Source organism: Apus apus, chromosome 12 (assembly GCF_020740795.1).
Source record: "Apus apus isolate bApuApu2 chromosome 12, bApuApu2.pri.cur, whole genome shotgun sequence".
Lineage (NCBI taxonomy): Eukaryota > Metazoa > Chordata > Aves > Apodiformes > Apodidae > Apus > Apus apus.
This window is the reverse complement of record NC_067293.1, coordinates 4300809-4318334: the sequence shown is the minus strand read 5'-3', so window position 1 is coordinate 4318334 and position 17526 is coordinate 4300809. Positions and strand designations below refer to the sequence as shown.

At 47.1% G+C, this 17526-nt stretch overlaps 2 protein-coding genes across 7 annotated transcripts in view; one reads left to right on the top strand and one right to left on the bottom strand.

Moving 5' to 3' along the window:
- Positions 1-7667, top strand: part of TEX11 (testis expressed 11) — a 32086-nt gene extending 24419 nt beyond the window's left edge. Inside the window, exons 22-28 of the mRNA XM_051630261.1 lie at positions 290-406; positions 1309-1381; positions 2266-2415; positions 3373-3481; positions 4312-4432; positions 6098-6262; positions 7216-7667. Coding sequence (XP_051486221.1) covers positions 290-406; positions 1309-1381; positions 2266-2415; positions 3373-3481; positions 4312-4432; positions 6098-6262; positions 7216-7293 — 813 coding nt within the window. The 3' untranslated portion in view covers positions 7294-7667. The remainder of the gene's footprint in view (positions 1-289; positions 407-1308; positions 1382-2265; positions 2416-3372; positions 3482-4311; positions 4433-6097; positions 6263-7215) is intronic.
- A 1116-nt stretch (positions 7668-8783) lies between these two features.
- The window catches only part of DLG3 (discs large MAGUK scaffold protein 3), a 50410-nt gene continuing 41667 nt past the window's right edge, over positions 8784-17526 (bottom strand). For 5 of the 6 annotated variants that reach the window (XM_051630028.1, XM_051630029.1, XM_051630030.1 and 2 more), the window contains 7 exons: positions 16750-16791; positions 15982-16032; positions 15186-15287; positions 14836-15008; positions 14171-14280; positions 13158-13249; positions 8784-11467 (listed from right to left, as the gene is read on the bottom strand). In XM_051630028.1, coding sequence (XP_051485988.1) covers positions 11361-11467; positions 13158-13249; positions 14171-14280; positions 14836-15008; positions 15186-15287; positions 15982-16032; positions 16750-16791 — 677 coding nt within the window. In that variant the 3' untranslated portion in view covers positions 8784-11360. The remainder of the gene's footprint in view (positions 11468-13157; positions 13250-14170; positions 14281-14835; positions 15009-15185; positions 15288-15981; positions 16033-16749; positions 16792-17526) is intronic. The other variant, XR_007890655.1, reaches the window with a different exon arrangement.

The window sequence follows — 17526 nt, the reverse complement described above, 5'->3', positions numbered from 1 at the left end:
ATGGATTCTAATGCCTGGAAACTGTCATTAATACAAACGTGTTAAGGGCTTGAGTCCTAATCTCTGCCCAGAAATTCTGCCAACACTGTCAGTTTTGTGTGAGTTTGTACAGAGGTGACTCCAATGCTGCTACACTTTAGATTTAAAGAATCTTGTGTAATTGTACAAGAAAAATTGCAAATATCAACTGTCCATGACTGATTACTAAAAGTGTCAGAGAGGAGACTCAGCAATCAAATTGCTTTCCGTGGTCAGAGTTCTCATTACCTGCTCCTGTTCTTGGTGGTAGTTGTCCCAGTTTTGTCCTTCTGACAAGGCTGTTCTACTGGCTCAGAAGACGTGCCTGTTAATGGCAGCTGCAGTTGATCTGGAAATGGGGAGACAACAAGTGTCACCTTCTGAACAGGTAGGGCATTGCTCTCTGAACTGGTTCTGGATGTGCCAGTGAAGCATTTTTTTCCTTTGGATTTTGAAGTCGTCATTTCACTTAGAACAGGAAATTGAGAAAGGAAATGTGAGAACCTTTCATAGTTAATTAGAATCAATGCACCTAGTGCTTTCCAGACGATTGTAAATATTTGATTTCTGCAGTTCTGTTGACTTCAGTGGATTTGAACAGATCAGCAAAGGGTCATGGCAGAATCTTCTCCTGGAAGAATTTCAGTCTACCTCATAGATTCTGTAAGGAGTCTGCTGCTAAACTTTGCTTGGTCAGGCAGATAATTACTGCATCTTTAGGATTCTGCCTGCTGAAAGTAGGTACCAGCATGGTTGTGATAAAGCTCACTTTTTGTTGTTTTCTCTTTTTTTTTTTTTTTCTACACACATCCTTTTTTTCTGGGAGTGTTGTACTTCATGTGGTAAGAAGATTACAGAAAACATGCAGTGGTTATGAAGGAAGTGCAGGGGTGTGTGCAGGTGTGTGCTGTACAGTAGCCCTTGGAGCAGCTGACTTTTGTGGAGAGGAATGCACGGAGACTTGTGCTGTGGGATTTAGTGGTTTGTCAGCCTCAGCAGCACTATTTTATGCTTGGGAGCTAAAATAAATGTCCCATAGGAGGCCATATGGTTGTTTTCTGGACCAATGGAATGTTCAGTGTGAAGAGGCTTTGTCTGAGCTGTGGAGGTCATTGAAAAAGAGAGGACAAAACCCCAAGAAACCATAACTGCTGTAGTAGATATACTAATTAGCCTGTTTCTTAATTTATTTTATAGTTAGGTGTAAAGATCCTGTTAGTTGTGACAAGCATATTCCTTTCACTTTTGAAACTAAGACAGAAAAATAACCTCTTGAATTTTGTAAAACAGACAGAGCTTTTCACTCAGGCCCTTCAGCATCTCCAGACATGCAAGGAGATATGGAAAGTTCTGAAATTAACAGGTAAGATACAGAGTGTGTCTGTTCAGCACGTTAACTCTTAGACTTAGTCCTTGTATTTGTGAAAAGTACAGGGCATATGGAGTTGCTGTCTTAGCTGAAGAGTGTTGAGGCAGATCCATGGCAGCATGATGCAAGACTTGGCAAAGCCAACTACTGGGGTTTTTTTGTATGTCATTGCAGGCTTTTTATTTTCCAAGTGCTGAGAAGTATGGAACAATCTTTCCTAGTGAAGTTGGGTTGACTGTTCTGTGGTACATGTTAAGAACCTCCAAGGTTTTTGCTGTAGAGTGGAGTAGTTCTTGCACTACTTTAATAGTTTTACTAAATTCTTCTCATAGAAAGCATTTCACAATACAGAAAGTCTTGCTACCAGTACCTTGAAGTGCCCAAACTGGTCCTTTGTTCCTGACTATTCCATGTACATTTAGATCAGGTATTACTAGAGGTGGGTGTGCTTTCAGCTGACAGCTGAGATGCTGAGTGACTCTCAGCCCATGCTTCACTTTAGTAGTATATTGGTAGAAAAATTCCATTAGGCATTTCTTGTCTGACCTGTGGTCTGATTTATTTTCAGTTATATGTTTGGGACACTATGGAGTTTTCATTCTAAGAGGCATTAACATTTAACCTTTGTCAAGAAATCTACTTGTTGTTGTTTCCCTCCCACCCCTTAAAATTAATTTAAGATTTGTTATATGGCCTGGATTTGGGATTATTTTTTGCCCTTTTGCACTGATGGCAAGGTAACTCAGGAAGACTTCCTCCCTTTTAGTTTTCTATCCTTAAAATCCCAAGGGGTTGATTATCCTAGGACAGGGACATACTGGAATTTCTCCTGCAGAAATTTGTGAAATGGTCATCTGGGGCTTCTGTCTCTTCTGCAGGAGATTTTGCTAAAGATCCAACAGACACTTTGCTGCTGCTTTATGAATTTGAAGCAAGATCCAAACTGAATGATCCAACACTCCACAACCTTATGGAGTCAGTATGGGAACAACCACAACTTGAGGTCAAGACGCTGGAAATCATTGCATGTAAAGCCTGCATTTGTACTTCCATAGTTCCTCAAGTTCACTGGGGGTGACCAGGATTAGCAGACATGGTGCAGCAGGCAGAAAATGGCTCTAACCATGTATGTTTTGTCCTGAAGCAAAGATGCTCAGGATCTCAGCAACATTAGGAGAGCTGTAGTTTGAAATACTGCATCACCTGGATGATGAACCATCCATCCATTTCTAGACCCTGAGACATTTGTATAGGTTGTGAGTCTGGCAAAGATAATTCAGATAAACTTGTACAAGCTCCAGACTGACAAAGGCCAGAGAATGACCCCTGGCTTCAGGGTTTTACAGAAGTTTACAGAAGTTGTCTACAGAGGTTGTAGGATGTGGGTGTTGGATAGATAGACAGTTTCAACTGAAAGCTAGTGTTGGTAATTTGTAAATAGCACTTTTTTAGACTTGACTATCTTTTCATCATAAAGTTCCAGTCATGTCTTCTTGAGAATCTAAAGTAAGACCCAAGGAAGATGAATAAAATGTAAAATCACCATGGCAGATCTTTGGAGGGGATTCTGCAGGATTGCATCAACACCTGCTTGTCTCCCTTGTCTTGAGGGTGTCCACACCTGGGCTGCACTGCTGACATCCCTCTCCAGCATGATTTGACCATCCAGAGACAAACAAAACAATACTCTTTACTTCAGACACACCCCCCACAATATGTTTGTTTTTACCAGAAGCAAAGAGCAGTGTGAGTGCTTTTACGTTATGAAACCTGCTGTTCTTCTCTCTTTAGTCCTCACTGGTGATGGGCACAGAAGGAGGGTGGCAGAGAAGCACTAACCTGTGCCCAGCACAGGCATTAAGCAAATCTCTTTTCAGTTATTGATCACAAGGGGTCTGGCAACATGCTGTAGTTTATTTTAGTGATCAATGAGATGGAAGTCTGGCTCCAGTCACTTCTTTCTTCTCTTTTCTTTTGCTTTTAAGCATTAGCAATGGAATTCCCAGCTCGGTATCCTCTGCTGTGTAAGAAAGCTCTCAAGAGTGCACTAACCCTTCACAGAAAGCAAACTGTCATTGATGCTGTGAAATTTAGGTTAGTGTTATCACATCATAACTTTGCCATGAACCTGAGGGAAATGGAAATGCTGACAGGGAATAAAAGCCTGCAATTTGGGGAAAAAAACCCAACAACTGGATTTTAGTTTATGTGCAAAGGTTCCACTTCTTGCTGGCCAACCAGTGTACCTCTCAAGTATGACTGGGTAATAGATGTGTTAAGTGCAATTTGTTTGCTTGGTATATTTTCTAAAACATTTGTATTTCCAATAAATTCATCTATTGAGGAAGGAAAATGAAAATTGGCTTCAGAAGAGGCCTCTGGCTTTTCTTGTGAGGAAGGTATTAATTTCAAATGCAAATGTCATTTTAAAGATAATGAATTGAAGAGAAATTAAGGGCTGAGAAGAAAGCCATGAGTTGCAAGTTAGTGGTATGGATGCCATAGTACATCCATGATTTATTTTGCTGGGAAAATGGGTAACAGCTGTACCTCAGGGAATCTGAAAAACTACTTGGTGTGTCTCCTCTTGCTCTTGTATCCCATCAAGGATTTTTTTCTCCTTGCCAAGTTCCTTGCAGTAACCACTGGGCAAAGGCAACTCTTAATACTGCCTTTCTCCCTTCACACTGAGAAGGAAAGACCTGTTTTTAGAAATGAGGTACATGTTACTGATTCTATGAGGGTGCTGACTTAGTCCTTGATGGTGAAGTTAGAAAAGGTACTTTTTCCTCACCATCTTGTGTAGCCCCCTAGAAAACATGTCTGACAGTCATAGATGCCTTAGTGAGCTGCTGATAGTAAAAAGTAGCTGTTTGTGCACATGGTATTTAATGTTGCCTCTTTTGCTCTGTTTCAATTCTCAGCAAATGCTTAAATAGTTTGATTAATCTTTCTTTGCCAACTGGATTAACAGACTTGGATGCCTGTGTACTGCAAGAGGTGTGGGACTACTTTGAAGATGGTCTGAGTGTGGTCAGCAGCACAGTAAGTTGAGCAGGAAGACAAGAGGTTGGGAGGTGATCCTCAGCACATTGAAAAAAACACATCAGGCTGAGAATAATAATAGACTGAACATTATCTTGTGTTATATGTGGAGCAGCTGAGACTTCTTCAGTAAAAGAGGCACTGAAATTACCTCAAAGGAAATGCCTCTTGGATATTAGTAACTGAATAACGAATTTCCCACTTTTGTAAGGGCTTAAAAAAAAACATTTAATGCCACAGTTTCAGTGCCTATTTTAGAAACATTTTGAGCTGTAACATCCATCTTTCCTTCTCTTGCTTTCTACATTCTGAATATGCTTTTAAAATGCAGATTACTTTTCCAGATCAGTGTAACACTGCCTAACATTTGGATACCAGTCCTGCTTTTTTACCCTCCGCTCTGCTGTGTTAAATTTATTTGGGATTTACTGCATGACTTTTTTTTTCCAAATGACCTAGGACTAGATTCCTGTGGTGTCAGTACTTGTGGCACCAAGTGCCTGATTTATGTGAAGACAGGTATATGGGGAGGAAAATCTTTTTTTTTTCAGTAAGCATTTCAGCTCTGAAGCACAGTGCTGTAGGGTGAAGGCAAGTACACTGAGGAAGTCAAGACATCTCTACTTGGAATTTCTAGGCACAAATCAGGGAGTGTTCCTGTTCAGGAGTAACAAGACCAATACTATGTTTCATAGCTGTGTTGCACTGCATGGCTGTTTCTTCAGCCAGCTTGGAATGTCTCTTCTTTTATAAAAGTGACATAAAGATATGCTATTCCTGACTTCCCCAAAAAAATGAATGTGTCCACATTCATGCCTGCCTTTCACCAAAGCTCTCAGCTCTAGCTTTGGTCATGTTCTTGTTGAGGGATACAAATGGAATGTTAATGTAGACTGATACTTATGGCAGCAAAATTTCAGTCTTGGTCGTGGCAGCAGGTACTAAATGGTACCAGGCTAGGAAGGAGGACAGTGGGGCATCACATCAATGTATTATGATTTAGAAAGCTGATACTTGTGATTTATACCTCCTAGTCAGAAAATGGATGCTGCAGTTCAGAAGTTTGCTCTGGGTTCTCTTAAAATGAGACATATGTATCAAAGGGCGAAAAGAAGTCCTTCTAGCCTCCCTCCCCCTTGAGGATTAGCATGACAAATACGTAATTGTTTGCCCTTCCCTCCCCAAGCCAAATCAGTGTCTTACCAGGTTCAAAGTACTGCTGGGTACTCTTAGCTTCTGTTCTGTAGCTCCAAGGGCAGCTGTCACTCAGGTCAGCCACTGCCACAGTGCAGAGAGAAATTCAGAAGACAAGAGCTGCTGCTCCTCAGCTACAGTGAGCAGCCATGTCCTGCTGGTCAGTAGTGGTTGAACACATTGGGAAGTGCTGCAGCAGCCAAGGCAGCCTGGGGGCAAGCACACCTACCATTATTCCCAGTCCCACAGAATTGAATTTTACCAGTTGCTAATTGCAACATGACTTGCCTATCTTGGAAGACAGCTGTGTGAGAGTAGTGCAGGTGAACTGTGAGGAACAGGCTGGCTTGGAAGGAATTGCCCTTTGCTCAAGAGAAAAACACACCACTGAACTCTAAACCTGACAAGTCAAGAATACATGAAAGTGAAGAGTCTATTTTCTGATAAGCTGCTGCTTTTTTTCCCCATCAGGATACTTACCCAGAGATGGAGATCCTTTGGTTGATGACAAGAGCCTGGAATACAGGAATATTTCAGTACACAGTTGGTAAATACAAGGAAGCTGAGCAGTGGTGTGGACTAGGGATGCGTTTCCTTGGTCACTTAGGATCTCTGAAGAAAAGCTACGAAGGCCACGTAAGTGTGAGCAGCTGGATGGGATTGGATTCTGGCCTGAATTTGAGAAGTAGGTGAATGAACTACTGCAGATGATCTTAAAGAGTTTCAGGAGACACATGGTACCTCAGTGTTCTGGGGGGCCTTGATACTAAAAGATCTTTTCAAAGTGAAGCCAGAAGAGTTTGATAGACAATAGAGTGATGTAGTGTCCTTCTACTGAAAGGATCTTGTAAAGGGCTGACTGGAAATAAACTGACTCTTTGTGGCCATGGGAGAACCCTTGTGCCTTGCCTGCTCCCACTGAGGTCAAGGAGCTGTACCAGTCTACTTAAACCAGATGTTGTACGAATCTTTTCAAGCTTGATTTCTAGTATAATCTAATCTCTTATAAACAGGGGTTAAGCTGATGTGAATACAATCATTAAAGCTCATGTTGTCAGGTGTGGCTGAGCCACCCCCTGTGAGGGAGGAATTGCAGGGCTAGTACCTCTGTAGAACACAAGTGAGCTGCTCTCTGCAGTCTCTCTGCTTGACTGCAGCACAGAGCAGCCTGGCTGGTGCCTGCAGTCATCAGTCATTCCCTTATGCAGGAGCTGGGCAATCAAGAGCTGGTTGCAACTTTGATACCATTTTAACTGCATCAGTTAAGACAGGAAGACTTGAGATCACTCCCTTCCAACCTCAACCCTTCTGTGATCAGGTCTATTCCCTGATGCAAGTGCTTTTTGTCAGTATAAATAAAACCCACCTTTGTTAGTTACATCAGTGCAACCGTTTGTTTTGTTTTCCTTAAATAATTGTATTTAAATCTCTGCCAAAATCTTTACATTGATCAGAAATGTTAGGTTTACAAGCTGGTGGCACCCACCTATTTCCTTCTGTCCCCTGGGGCTTTGCTGTATTATCTGTATCAGCTGAATGATACAACTTTATCCATCCTTGTTGACAACTGCCCTGCTTATATTCTCCAGATGATTCGTCTTTATAGTGAGGTTCTGGACAAACTGGACAGAGCAAAAGGGTTTATTCCAAATGAAGAAGAAGAATGACAGCCACAACTGCACCAAGGGCAGCAGTGTCTCTTGGAAACCTGCTGCATGAGAGAGGCCATTAGCTCTGTGAAGATGTAGGGTCATGGGAACAGCAGAAAAGAAACCAGGAGCTCCTTCTTGTTGGCAATTAAGTTACACACTTTTTAGGTAAAGTTAATTGAATAGATGTAATTGTTTTTCTCTAGCAAATAGTTTTCATTCTCTGGAGCTATCTAACTGTTAGAAATTAATACTTTGTCAGGAGATGCTGTTGGGTAACAGTTTGGTTTCAATACCTGTACTTTAGTAGTAAGTGGCAATGAGAACAATAAAAGTTTTCCAAGACCAGGCCTCTCTCCTTTGGATGTCATAGCTGCCTTGCTGCATAAATATTTATCAGTGTTTAGTTTTCAGTCCATTTCAGTATGGACAAGAATTCAGAGCTGTTTGCCAGTTTCACAATTTAGTTGGAATAAAAAAGAGCAGGAACAGTTCAGCTCACAGCAAAAGCTGAAGCTTTGACTCAGTCTTGCTCTTTCCAGACTCCAAACTGAAATACACTAGTCACAGTTCAGCACATTAAAAACACAGCCTGGTAAATGGCTGGACCCTGCTGGAGCTGGATGGAAGAGAGATCACCCACCTGAACTTCAGTGTGGAAAGTGAGTCTCAGCAGCAGGATCAGAAGTCTGGAAAAATGCTGTCTGAGGGATGTCTCCTGAAGTGCAGCACAGATGTGCTCCGTGGCACCTCTTGCTGTCCTGACTGGGGGGGACAAAGGGTGGTTGCACAACCAGGCAGGAATCACAGCAGGGAGCTGTGTTCCCTGACTGCTTTTCTGCTCAGGCTGCTGCACTAAAGCAGGTACAAGGCACAGGTCCAAGGAAAGATGGAAAAAAAAAATAATTCAAGATTTAAACCCTAAAATTCTCTCACCTTTCAATTAGCTAAATGACAGAGCAGAGTCAGGGAGGAATCCATGATACCTCATGAACTACATCTGTCTTCCAGTGAACACTCCTGTTCTCTGTACTTAAAGGTACTAGAAAAAGATACTAGTTGTCTTTACAACTTCTCTCTGCTGTCTGAACAGCCCAGCAGCCTGTAAAAAGATGCTCTAGCTTAGCTGGCCTGTCTTTATATCCAACACAGGAACAAGTACACAGCAGCATATTATTTACTCTGCTTTTAAAGCAAACTCCCCACAATTCAAGCCACAAACCAAAACATATTGATGGTGTCAAGTCATCAAGATCAGAGTCAACCTATGTTACAACAACCCAACCCAGAGTTTTTCAGAGGCCTAGTTATGGCTGTAAATAAGCCCACTGCCTCTTATTTTTTTAAAATTCTGTTTTAAACAAGTTCTCAGAGACCATCTTATACTAAAAAAGGCAATGTTTAATTTTTTTTAAACCACTCAAGTCAGCACTCAAGTTTTCCATGGAGAGACCATATCAGCACCAAGAAAGGAGATCTGGCACACAATGAAGGACTCTACAAGAAGGTCTCAAAGACAAGAGTTCTTTGCAACTCTCTGTTTATTAAAAATATATGTCTCCTTGGAAGAAACACTGGTAACCAACTAGTATTGTCATGATCGATTCGATACTGTCAGTTATCCCATGGAGTACATCAGCTTTTTCTCCATGTGACTTGGTGAGAGGGAGACAGGCTATTGGGGGGGAAGAAAAATAAAATAAAATAAAATAAAAAAGACAGGAACGATGTGACTAGCATCTTAAAGACTTCTGTTTCACTTACTCCACTTCTTCAGGGACTGACATTTATAGCAGCTGGAGCAGAACCAGCAGGGCAGGGGCTGGATGCCCAAGAGGAATCCATTCCCAAAGTTTGCTCCTTTAGGGTCGGTCCCCCTGACAGCAGAGTCCTTCCTGCTCTCCACCACACTCACAGCCACCTCCTCTGCAGCACTGCTCTCTGTCCTGGGAAGTTGCTCAGTCCCTGCAGGGCTCCTTGTGATGCAGGACAGGTGAGGACAGCTGCTCCCCAGACAGCCCATGTACAGCCTTGGGGCATCTCACACTGAAACCCGTGGCCTTTGGACACCACATCATGACTGACACACTGTGGTACCTGTTAACCTTCAGGAAAGAGGACTGGTACCCTGCACAGCCACTTATGCCTATAAAATGAGGAGAGGGGAAAAATGGGCCAAGACTTACCTGCTTTGTGCTCATATGACCACCTCCTTTGTACTGGTGCTTGGCACTGTGCCTGAGGAACAGCATTCACCAGCTGTTCTGAAGGTGGGAGGGCTCTTCTGCCTGTACTGAGTACCCAGCAGCACAGCTCCTGCTCAAAGGCTGTTCGAGTCCCCTCAGCAGCTCCACGGAAAGCTCTGCTCCCAGGATGGAGCCCCATTCAAGCACAGAAGCCGAAGTGTCCTCAAAGACATTTCTCAGGTGGGGCCACCTGTCTCAGCACCAGTGGCTGCCTCACTTGAAAGATCCCAGTGCACAGAGGATGGGGGCAGATCTGCAGCCCCTGCCCCACAGACCTGCCAGCACAGGGCACCCAGTTCTGTTTGAGGTGACCTTGAGAGAGGGAGCAGAGCCCAAGTTCAGAAGGAGACCTGCCAGAGACAGAACCAGGCCAGCAGCCACACCTTCACCTGCCAAGCCCCACTCCCAGAGCACCAGGTGAAGTCCCTGCTGTGCTGGAAGGGACCACCACTACCTGCATGCAGCAGAGCTGGGAATTTGGCACGAAGCAGGGAAGAGAGGAAGTTGTTCAATTCTGTTACTGATTTGGAAAAGTGTGAGTGTCCATCCAAGGCACAGCTGGGGGCTTTTCCTGCCAGTGGCTAATGCAGAAAGGAACACCAGCACGCTGCTGCAAGCCAGGCTGGGGCACTTCACCTGCACCCACAGGTACAGGGCCAACCCAATGTCCCAGATTTCCCACAGCAACACAGGAGAGCAGGTAGGGTTGTTGCTTGTGGCCAGTAGAGTATTTCCTAACTAAACACCACAGACCTAGATTCTATTTACAATAGAGTCAGCTTAAAAAATAAGTTAAAAAACTGGATTTTATACCCATTCAGTTCATTAACAACAAGAGAAAAATGGAATAACCAAAAAAAAAGAAAAACAAACCAAAGGAAAAAGCCAACACAGCAACACAATGTGGTTTTGGTTTAAAATCAGCTTAAAAAAAATAGAACCAAAAGGAAACCTCTCATGCAAACACATAAGGTGATGTGTAAAACAATGTGCAATTTAGTACGTAGTATCATCCATTCTCTTGCTCTGCAGCCTCCTGCTCAGTCTCTTGTCTCTCAGCCACCCTCAGCTCAGCTGCTGCTCCTTGCTGTGTTAACTCTGGACCTCAGGTCCCTCCTGCAGAGGCAGCAAACCAGTCTCTGCTCTGCCCCAGACCTGGGGTGCTGGCAGGGAGCTGCCCCCAAAGGGAGATGTCCCAAAGCACCTGGTACCATTTTGCTTTCTTCTTGCCCAAGTGGACTCCCTTACCCCCAGTGGTCAGGACAGAGAAACTGAAAGATCCTTGCAATAATACAATACCTTTTAAGAGAGGTCCCTCAGGTTTCCTAGTCCACATACATATATATATATAATATATATATAATATCTCTCTATATATTATATATAAATTACATATACAGATAAATAAAATGCTTTCTGCTGCCTTTCTGTTGCACTGTTCAGAGTTGCAAGACAGTCACACTTGGAAAAATGCCCCTGGAGCTCTGATGCTAGCTCCTGTGCTCAGAGTTTGTTGTTTCACTTGTTTCTTACGTTAGTCCTTAGCTGCCTCCTCCCATCTTGATTCTTGGTTTAGTTAATAATAATAAAAAACGACCTTGAATGGGTTCTCATCTGTCTCTAATGGAGCAGTGGGAAGGTCCATGCAGGATCAGTGGGAACAGTCACGTGATGAATGAGTTCATCCCAACAAAAGAAACAGGACTAGAAAACTCAATTTTGCGACGATCTAAAAAAAGGGGGCAGGAATCATTTTCATATCCCCCCCTCCTTGGGGCAGAGGGCTTGGGTGGGACTTCAGAGACCTTCTGCTCACAGGGAAGCTGGTGGGGGGCATCTTCAGAGTTTCTCTGGGGATGGGATCCAGATGTAGTGCCCGGACTGGTCCTCAATGACCTGTTTGATTTTGCTGTAAATCTCTTCAAGAGAGTCTCCTTGTACGATTGCTGGAAGAGGAGAAAACAAGCAAGACCTTGAGCACCAGGCACTGCTGCACTTTCCCTGCCAGCAACTAGGAGAAAGGCCTTCATGCTGCACTGGTGTGGTGCAGCCAACAGCTGGTGACTGACACAGCCCGTGTCAGAGGGGCTGTAACAGGCACACGATGACACAAGAGGGTTAACCCAGCGTGTCCAAGGGGATTAGGGAGCTGATCCCTTGCTGGGAGAGCTCCTCATGCATGTGAAGTGCCAGGTTCTCCACAATGAGCTGCTAATCAGCTTTGCAAAAAAACTGTGTCATGCCAGCAGCCAAGGCTTCGGGCTGGCCTGGCACTGCAGTGTCTGACTGGGAGGGCCTCAGCAGGATCAGGCGCTGTGCAACCAGCACGGACCCTGAGGTGCAGGATTTCTTCATCCCCTCTGGTCAGTTTCTGAGGGCTCCTGGTGTTGGCTGCCTCCTCTGCTGCAGGGTGGGAAGTGCAGCACGGGCAGGCTGGAAAAGCCCAGATCATGGCTACTGTGCAGCAGTAACTCCCACCCAAAGGCCATGGACAGTCTCGCTGCTCAGTATGGGCAGAACACGAAGCACTTCAGTTTGCTTCCCACATCCAAAGAGGAAGATGCACACGGATCACCCTCCAGCAGCTCTGTGCCCTCCGTATAAATCCCTGGCACAGGACCTGCTACAGCAACCATCTCTTTCCACAGCAGGTTTCAGCCAAGACTGTTCCTTCCCCAGGTCAACTTGAAACTCGCCATCCAAGCAGACGATGGCTGGCGGAGGGGTGGGCAAAACCACGGAATGTGCTTCCTTTGGGCTCTTCCTGGAAGAGCAGCTGGCAGCTCTGAACTGCTGCCCAGGACAGGAGGTCTGTGCAAGGCTTTTACCCTGTTTGTACCCATATATTTGCTCAGAAATTCCTTTTTGGAAAACGCTCTGCTTGGGATTTTTCGCGGTAGCAGTTAGGTGGGTAGTACAGGGGTTGGCAGGATTATCACTCCTCAGCTTTAGAAGAAACAGTTACTGCACCGGAGGAAAGACAAGACCAGTTTCTCTGCCTCTTTGCCTGCCCATGATTTTCCAAAATTAATCACATTACAAACATATTAGTTCCTTAATGCACAAGGATGCCTGTGTCATGAGCAGCTCATCTTTGCAGGCACAAAGTGCCAGGCAGCCCCCGACTGGTTCTTCAGCAAAGACTACTTAGGAAGCCAGCCAGAATTCCAATCTTTTTTTGGGAGACGTTTTGTAATAGTCTCAGTCTTCACCATTTAGGTCACTGATTTCTGATCTTTCTCCCTTAAAATCATTATTCTTGCTTTGAAAATGCTCTCCTTCCCTCCATGCAGTGAGTTTTTACTTCCTGTAGCCTCACAGCACCCTGACTCTCTGCTGTGCTTCCCCTGCCTGGGATTTCTGGGATTTTTAAGTTACTATTAAAGTTGGCTACAAGCTTTTACAAACTCAGAAAATCCTGCCTGACAACTTGTCTCCTTCTCTAGAGCTGGTTTACTCTTATCCACTGGATCTTGGAGCAGTCCCTTTGCAGAGCCCTGCTGGCAAAGTGCCATTGATAGTTTTTTTTTTGCTTTGATGAAACTGGACATTTTCCCACGACCCTGCAGTGCTGGCTGAGCTCACAGCTGCCAGCTGGAAAAATCCATCAGATATAAACCCGCTCAGGACACTCACCTGTAAAATACTCTCCAAACTCTTGCTCAAGTTTCATGGCTTTGTCAAAGACCTTGTTGGCCTGTTCATACGTCTGTCTCCGGTTCATCTCCCTGATGAACATGCACAAAAAAAAAAAAAAATAGGAACTTTGCTCTTTCTCTTACTAATGAACAGAAGCAAAAATAGTCCAGAAAGCAGGGGTGCCTGGGAAGCGTCTGCACACCAGGAAGGGAAGCTCTCAAAGGCAGGACCCTTTCCCACATGCTCTTTGCTGCCTTGGCACTTCATCTCAGCTTCCAACCGTTATTCCCACTGCCACCAAACCCCCGTTTCACCGCAGCACAGAAGGGGACTCAAATCCAGACAATCCTCCAAATTTGCAAGACCACTGCAAAAGTCCCCCTGCTTTTCCAGAGCCTGTCACCACCCTCCTTGCCTAGGTTTCCTCTTTTTCATACAACACTCAAGCCATCTGACCCCTTCTGGCTTGAGGAGTTTTTCCCAGTCCAACCCCAGAGCCCATCTCCAGCTACCAAGTCTCCTCACAAATAATATTCTCTGCTGCTGCTCAGAAGAGCTGTGAGGTTGACTCTTACATCCTGTCCAGCCTGCACTTCCCTAGGCCAAGAGTAGCATCACAAGCAGAAGGCACACAAGAAACACCTCCCTGCTCCCCAGGGCTGTCCTGGCTCAGCCACCATCCATCCAGCTGTGACCCACCACTACAGGTTGTCTGCAGCTCTCCTGGTTGCACTCAGGGCCCAGGTAGGCAGGTTACATTTGGGAGCATTTTTAGATTTCCCATGGAAATCTCCTCTTTGGGGTGAAAGGCTTTAAGCCAGAGCAATCCATGCATGGCATTAAATGTGGAGGGACACCACAGAGGGTGGGACCAGCTCCTCTTAAGGGACAAGTTCAGCACCAGCAGTAACCTCTTCTGCTTTCTAAAAAGCAAAGGCAGCAAACACACAAACCCTGCCAGGCCAGAGCTGCCTGCCCTGGAGAGGCACAGAACATGGTGTTTCACTTACATGAGAGCTTCAATGGATTTTGGTTTGATGAAAATGGCAATGGGATAAAGTTGTGCTTGTTGCAACCTCTTGATAGCATTGCCAGACACATCCAGGATGCAGTGTTTCCCCTGGAAAGGAGATGATTTGGATCAGACCCACCCACACAGTCTACTCCGTGCAGAAAACAGCTTGCTCATACAGATGTGCTTACAAAAGAGAGGCCACAAAGATGAAACACCAGTCCTGAGACACAAGCCAACTCCCCGTGGAGTTGTTCCCACCTGCTTAGGGCAGGACAGCAAAGAGTGATTTTCCTCTGAACATGTGAAACAATTTACAAGCCATCAGTACACTCCAGTATTCCTGTGGAGGAAATGCTGCTGCTTTGAGAAGGGCAGCTGGGCATCCCTGCCCTCTGAGCTCCCAAGCATGAGGTTGGTGCCACCAGTGCCAGGCTTTTAAGTGGTGTTTGCATGACAAGTATGACACTGAGGTGGAGTAATGTGGCTGAGAAAAACAACCACATGGCTTGGCAAGACTGGAGGGAGGAGGGGCTTGTGCCACACTTGCTTAACGTGGTTACAGCCCTTTGTTAACAACACGGGGACAGGAGGGGAACTGCTGAATGCATCCGTGTTCAGGCTGGATGTGTCCTTGTCCCAGGAATGCCACCAGACACTCACCCTCTCTGCTACTGCCCGCACTGACTGAATGCTGGTCCCATAGAGATTGTCATTGAACTGCCCAGCCTCTATGAACTTGTTGTCCTGGATGTCTTTCTCCATCTGTTCACGGGATACGACAAAGTGATAGTCCTGTCCATCCACCTCATTCTCACGCCGAGGCCTGGTGGTGTCTGGAGGAGAGCAGGCACCATGAGCAAACCCGGGGCGATGCACAGCAAACCTCCTGGGAGGGAAACCCCTTGCCCTGTGCTCCCACCCCCCCTCACTGCAGGCTAGACCCTGCAAGGAACAGAGCCACCGCTCTCCCCTCCCTGAAGCAAGGGCACCAAGTGCCAGCTGGGACTTACGTGGCACGCAGGAACCAAACTTGTGTGGGAACTCGGAGATGAGATCGTCGTTAATCCGGTCCTTGGTCGGCCCCAGGATGATCACCGGCCTCGCGTAGTGAACTGAGAACAAGAGCCACAGCCTGAGGCCCCGTCTGCACCGCGGGCAGCTGACCCCACTGCCACCCTTGGCAACAACCTGCACTCTCCCTGCTGGCAGCAGGGGCTCCTGCTCTTATGGGCAACCAAAGGTGCCTCCTCCATGCAAGTTTATCTCCTCCTGCTGTGGGTCTTTGGGGTCACATCAGCAAAGCTGCTCCCTCACCCGGGGCTGGAGCCAGGCAAAGATGCCAAGGAGCTGAGGGAGTGATGGAAGCCTGAAGGTCTGATCCAGCTTTGGCAAGGAGAGACCACTGAGGCTGGGACTAGTCAGGGTCTGTAGAGATTGAGCATCAATGGGGAGAGGTTGCTCTGCAGCAGGGACCTGGCCCACAGCAGGGAGGGATAATCCTACCTTCAGCTGGGAACTACAGCCCAGCTCAGTTCTAGCCCAGTATCTCTCCCTTTGTCTCACAGACCAGGTTACAAGTCTTTTCTGTTGATTAAAATGGTCTGATCAAGGCCAGGGAAAGCTCCAGGAAGCAGCAAGCACACCTGCCACCTCTGCTGCACATAAGAAGACAAGAAACTCCCTTTGTGTTCACAGGCATCATGCTGGTATGGCAGAGGAGGGAGGTTGCACCAGCCATCCTGCTGTGCCAGGGACACAGGTGCCCACACTGGAGCAAGCACAGCGCAGCTCAGCACCAGGACTTACTTTCATGCCGCGTCACTGGCTCGTATGACAGGATGGTGTCTTCTTGTCCTTCTGCAACAGAACCAGGGAGAGGCAGGTAAGGACTCCCAGCAGCTTTCCAGCCCCTCTGCACCCACAAGGAGCTGGCTGCTGCGCCCCCCCCAGCCTCCCGCAGCCCTGGGGACACCTCCAGGCTGCCCGTCACGCTGCCAGCAGACATGGACCGTGACGGGCACTCAGTTACCAGCCCTCAAGCCACGTTAATTATTATGTCCTAGCTCTCGGTCAAGCCTCCTCTTTCCCTCCCCACTGCTGCAGGACTGGGGCCCACTGGGACACACCGTCCTCCCTGCAGGGTGAAAGGCAGATGTGCTGCAGGTTTTTAGAGAACCCACTGGGGATAAAAGGAGCATTCACTGCAGCTGGACCCCCACAGGCTTAGGCTCCAGGAGCCACCTATGCTGCAGACCCAGCTTCTGGCCATTGCTTGCCACAGCAGGCACCAAGGATGGGGGATTACCATGGACTGGGAACACACCACCCAGCCTCAAAGCAGAGCCCTGCAGCCAGGAGAGAGCAGGGAAGCAGGCAGGCTCACTCCTGCACCCCAGCCCCTGCTTCCCCTGCCCCAAGGAGGGAGCAGGCCACAGCATCTCCGTGTCACTAGCAGGAAGGACCAGCCTCCAAACAGAACCACCAAGGGGACAAGACAAGATGGACGTGTCAGAAGGTGCACACACACACGCACACACATACACGGGCGGGAGAGCAGATGAGATGGACACTTACTGGAACTGCTCTCGCTGTCACTGGTGTTTGATGTCACGCCCTCTGCAAAGCAATGAGAGAGACCCCCTTCAGAAAGAGCGTGGGCAGACGGCACAGGGGCACCCTGGCTGTCATCCAGCACTACTGGCCCAGGGCAGGGCAGCACTGGCCTCCCGAGAAACCCAAGCCCCAGCACCCACTGGCACGAGCCTGCACCAAATGGGCTGGGTGGCATCTCTTGCCCTTTGCTGGGAAACCAAGGTCATCCAGGGGGATGCTTGGCTGCTCTGGGAGAAGGCAAGGATGGGCAGGCATATGCAGAGTGCTGGGCTTCCCAGGCCAAAGGAGAGAAGGTGGAGTGCATGGAGAGGAGGGTGCTGGCAGGGGGAGCAGGTGCAGCGCGCAAACAGGGGGAAGGGGAGAGCACAGCTCCATGCCAGCACAGGGACAGGGGAACCTACCTCTGGGAACAGGGCTGGGACTCACAGAGACAAGACAGCGACAGGATGGGACAGAGTTTGGGGCTTTGCTTGCTCAGGCTGATCCCAGTGCTGCGACTGCCTTGAAGAGGCTTGCTGGCTGCTGCCTGCCTCGGGTCTGAACTGGTTGGGGGGTGCAGAGCTTGGGAGGGGACTCCCAGCCCAGCTAGGACAGCTGAGGGGCTCCCACCATCGTTGTTTTGCAGCTCTGGGTATGTGGTGCCCCAGAGGAAGGTGGCAACACTTCAAAACACCATCACCCACCCCACTCAGAAGGGACTTGTCACAGCCATGGTCACCTCCCACCCACACTGGCAGT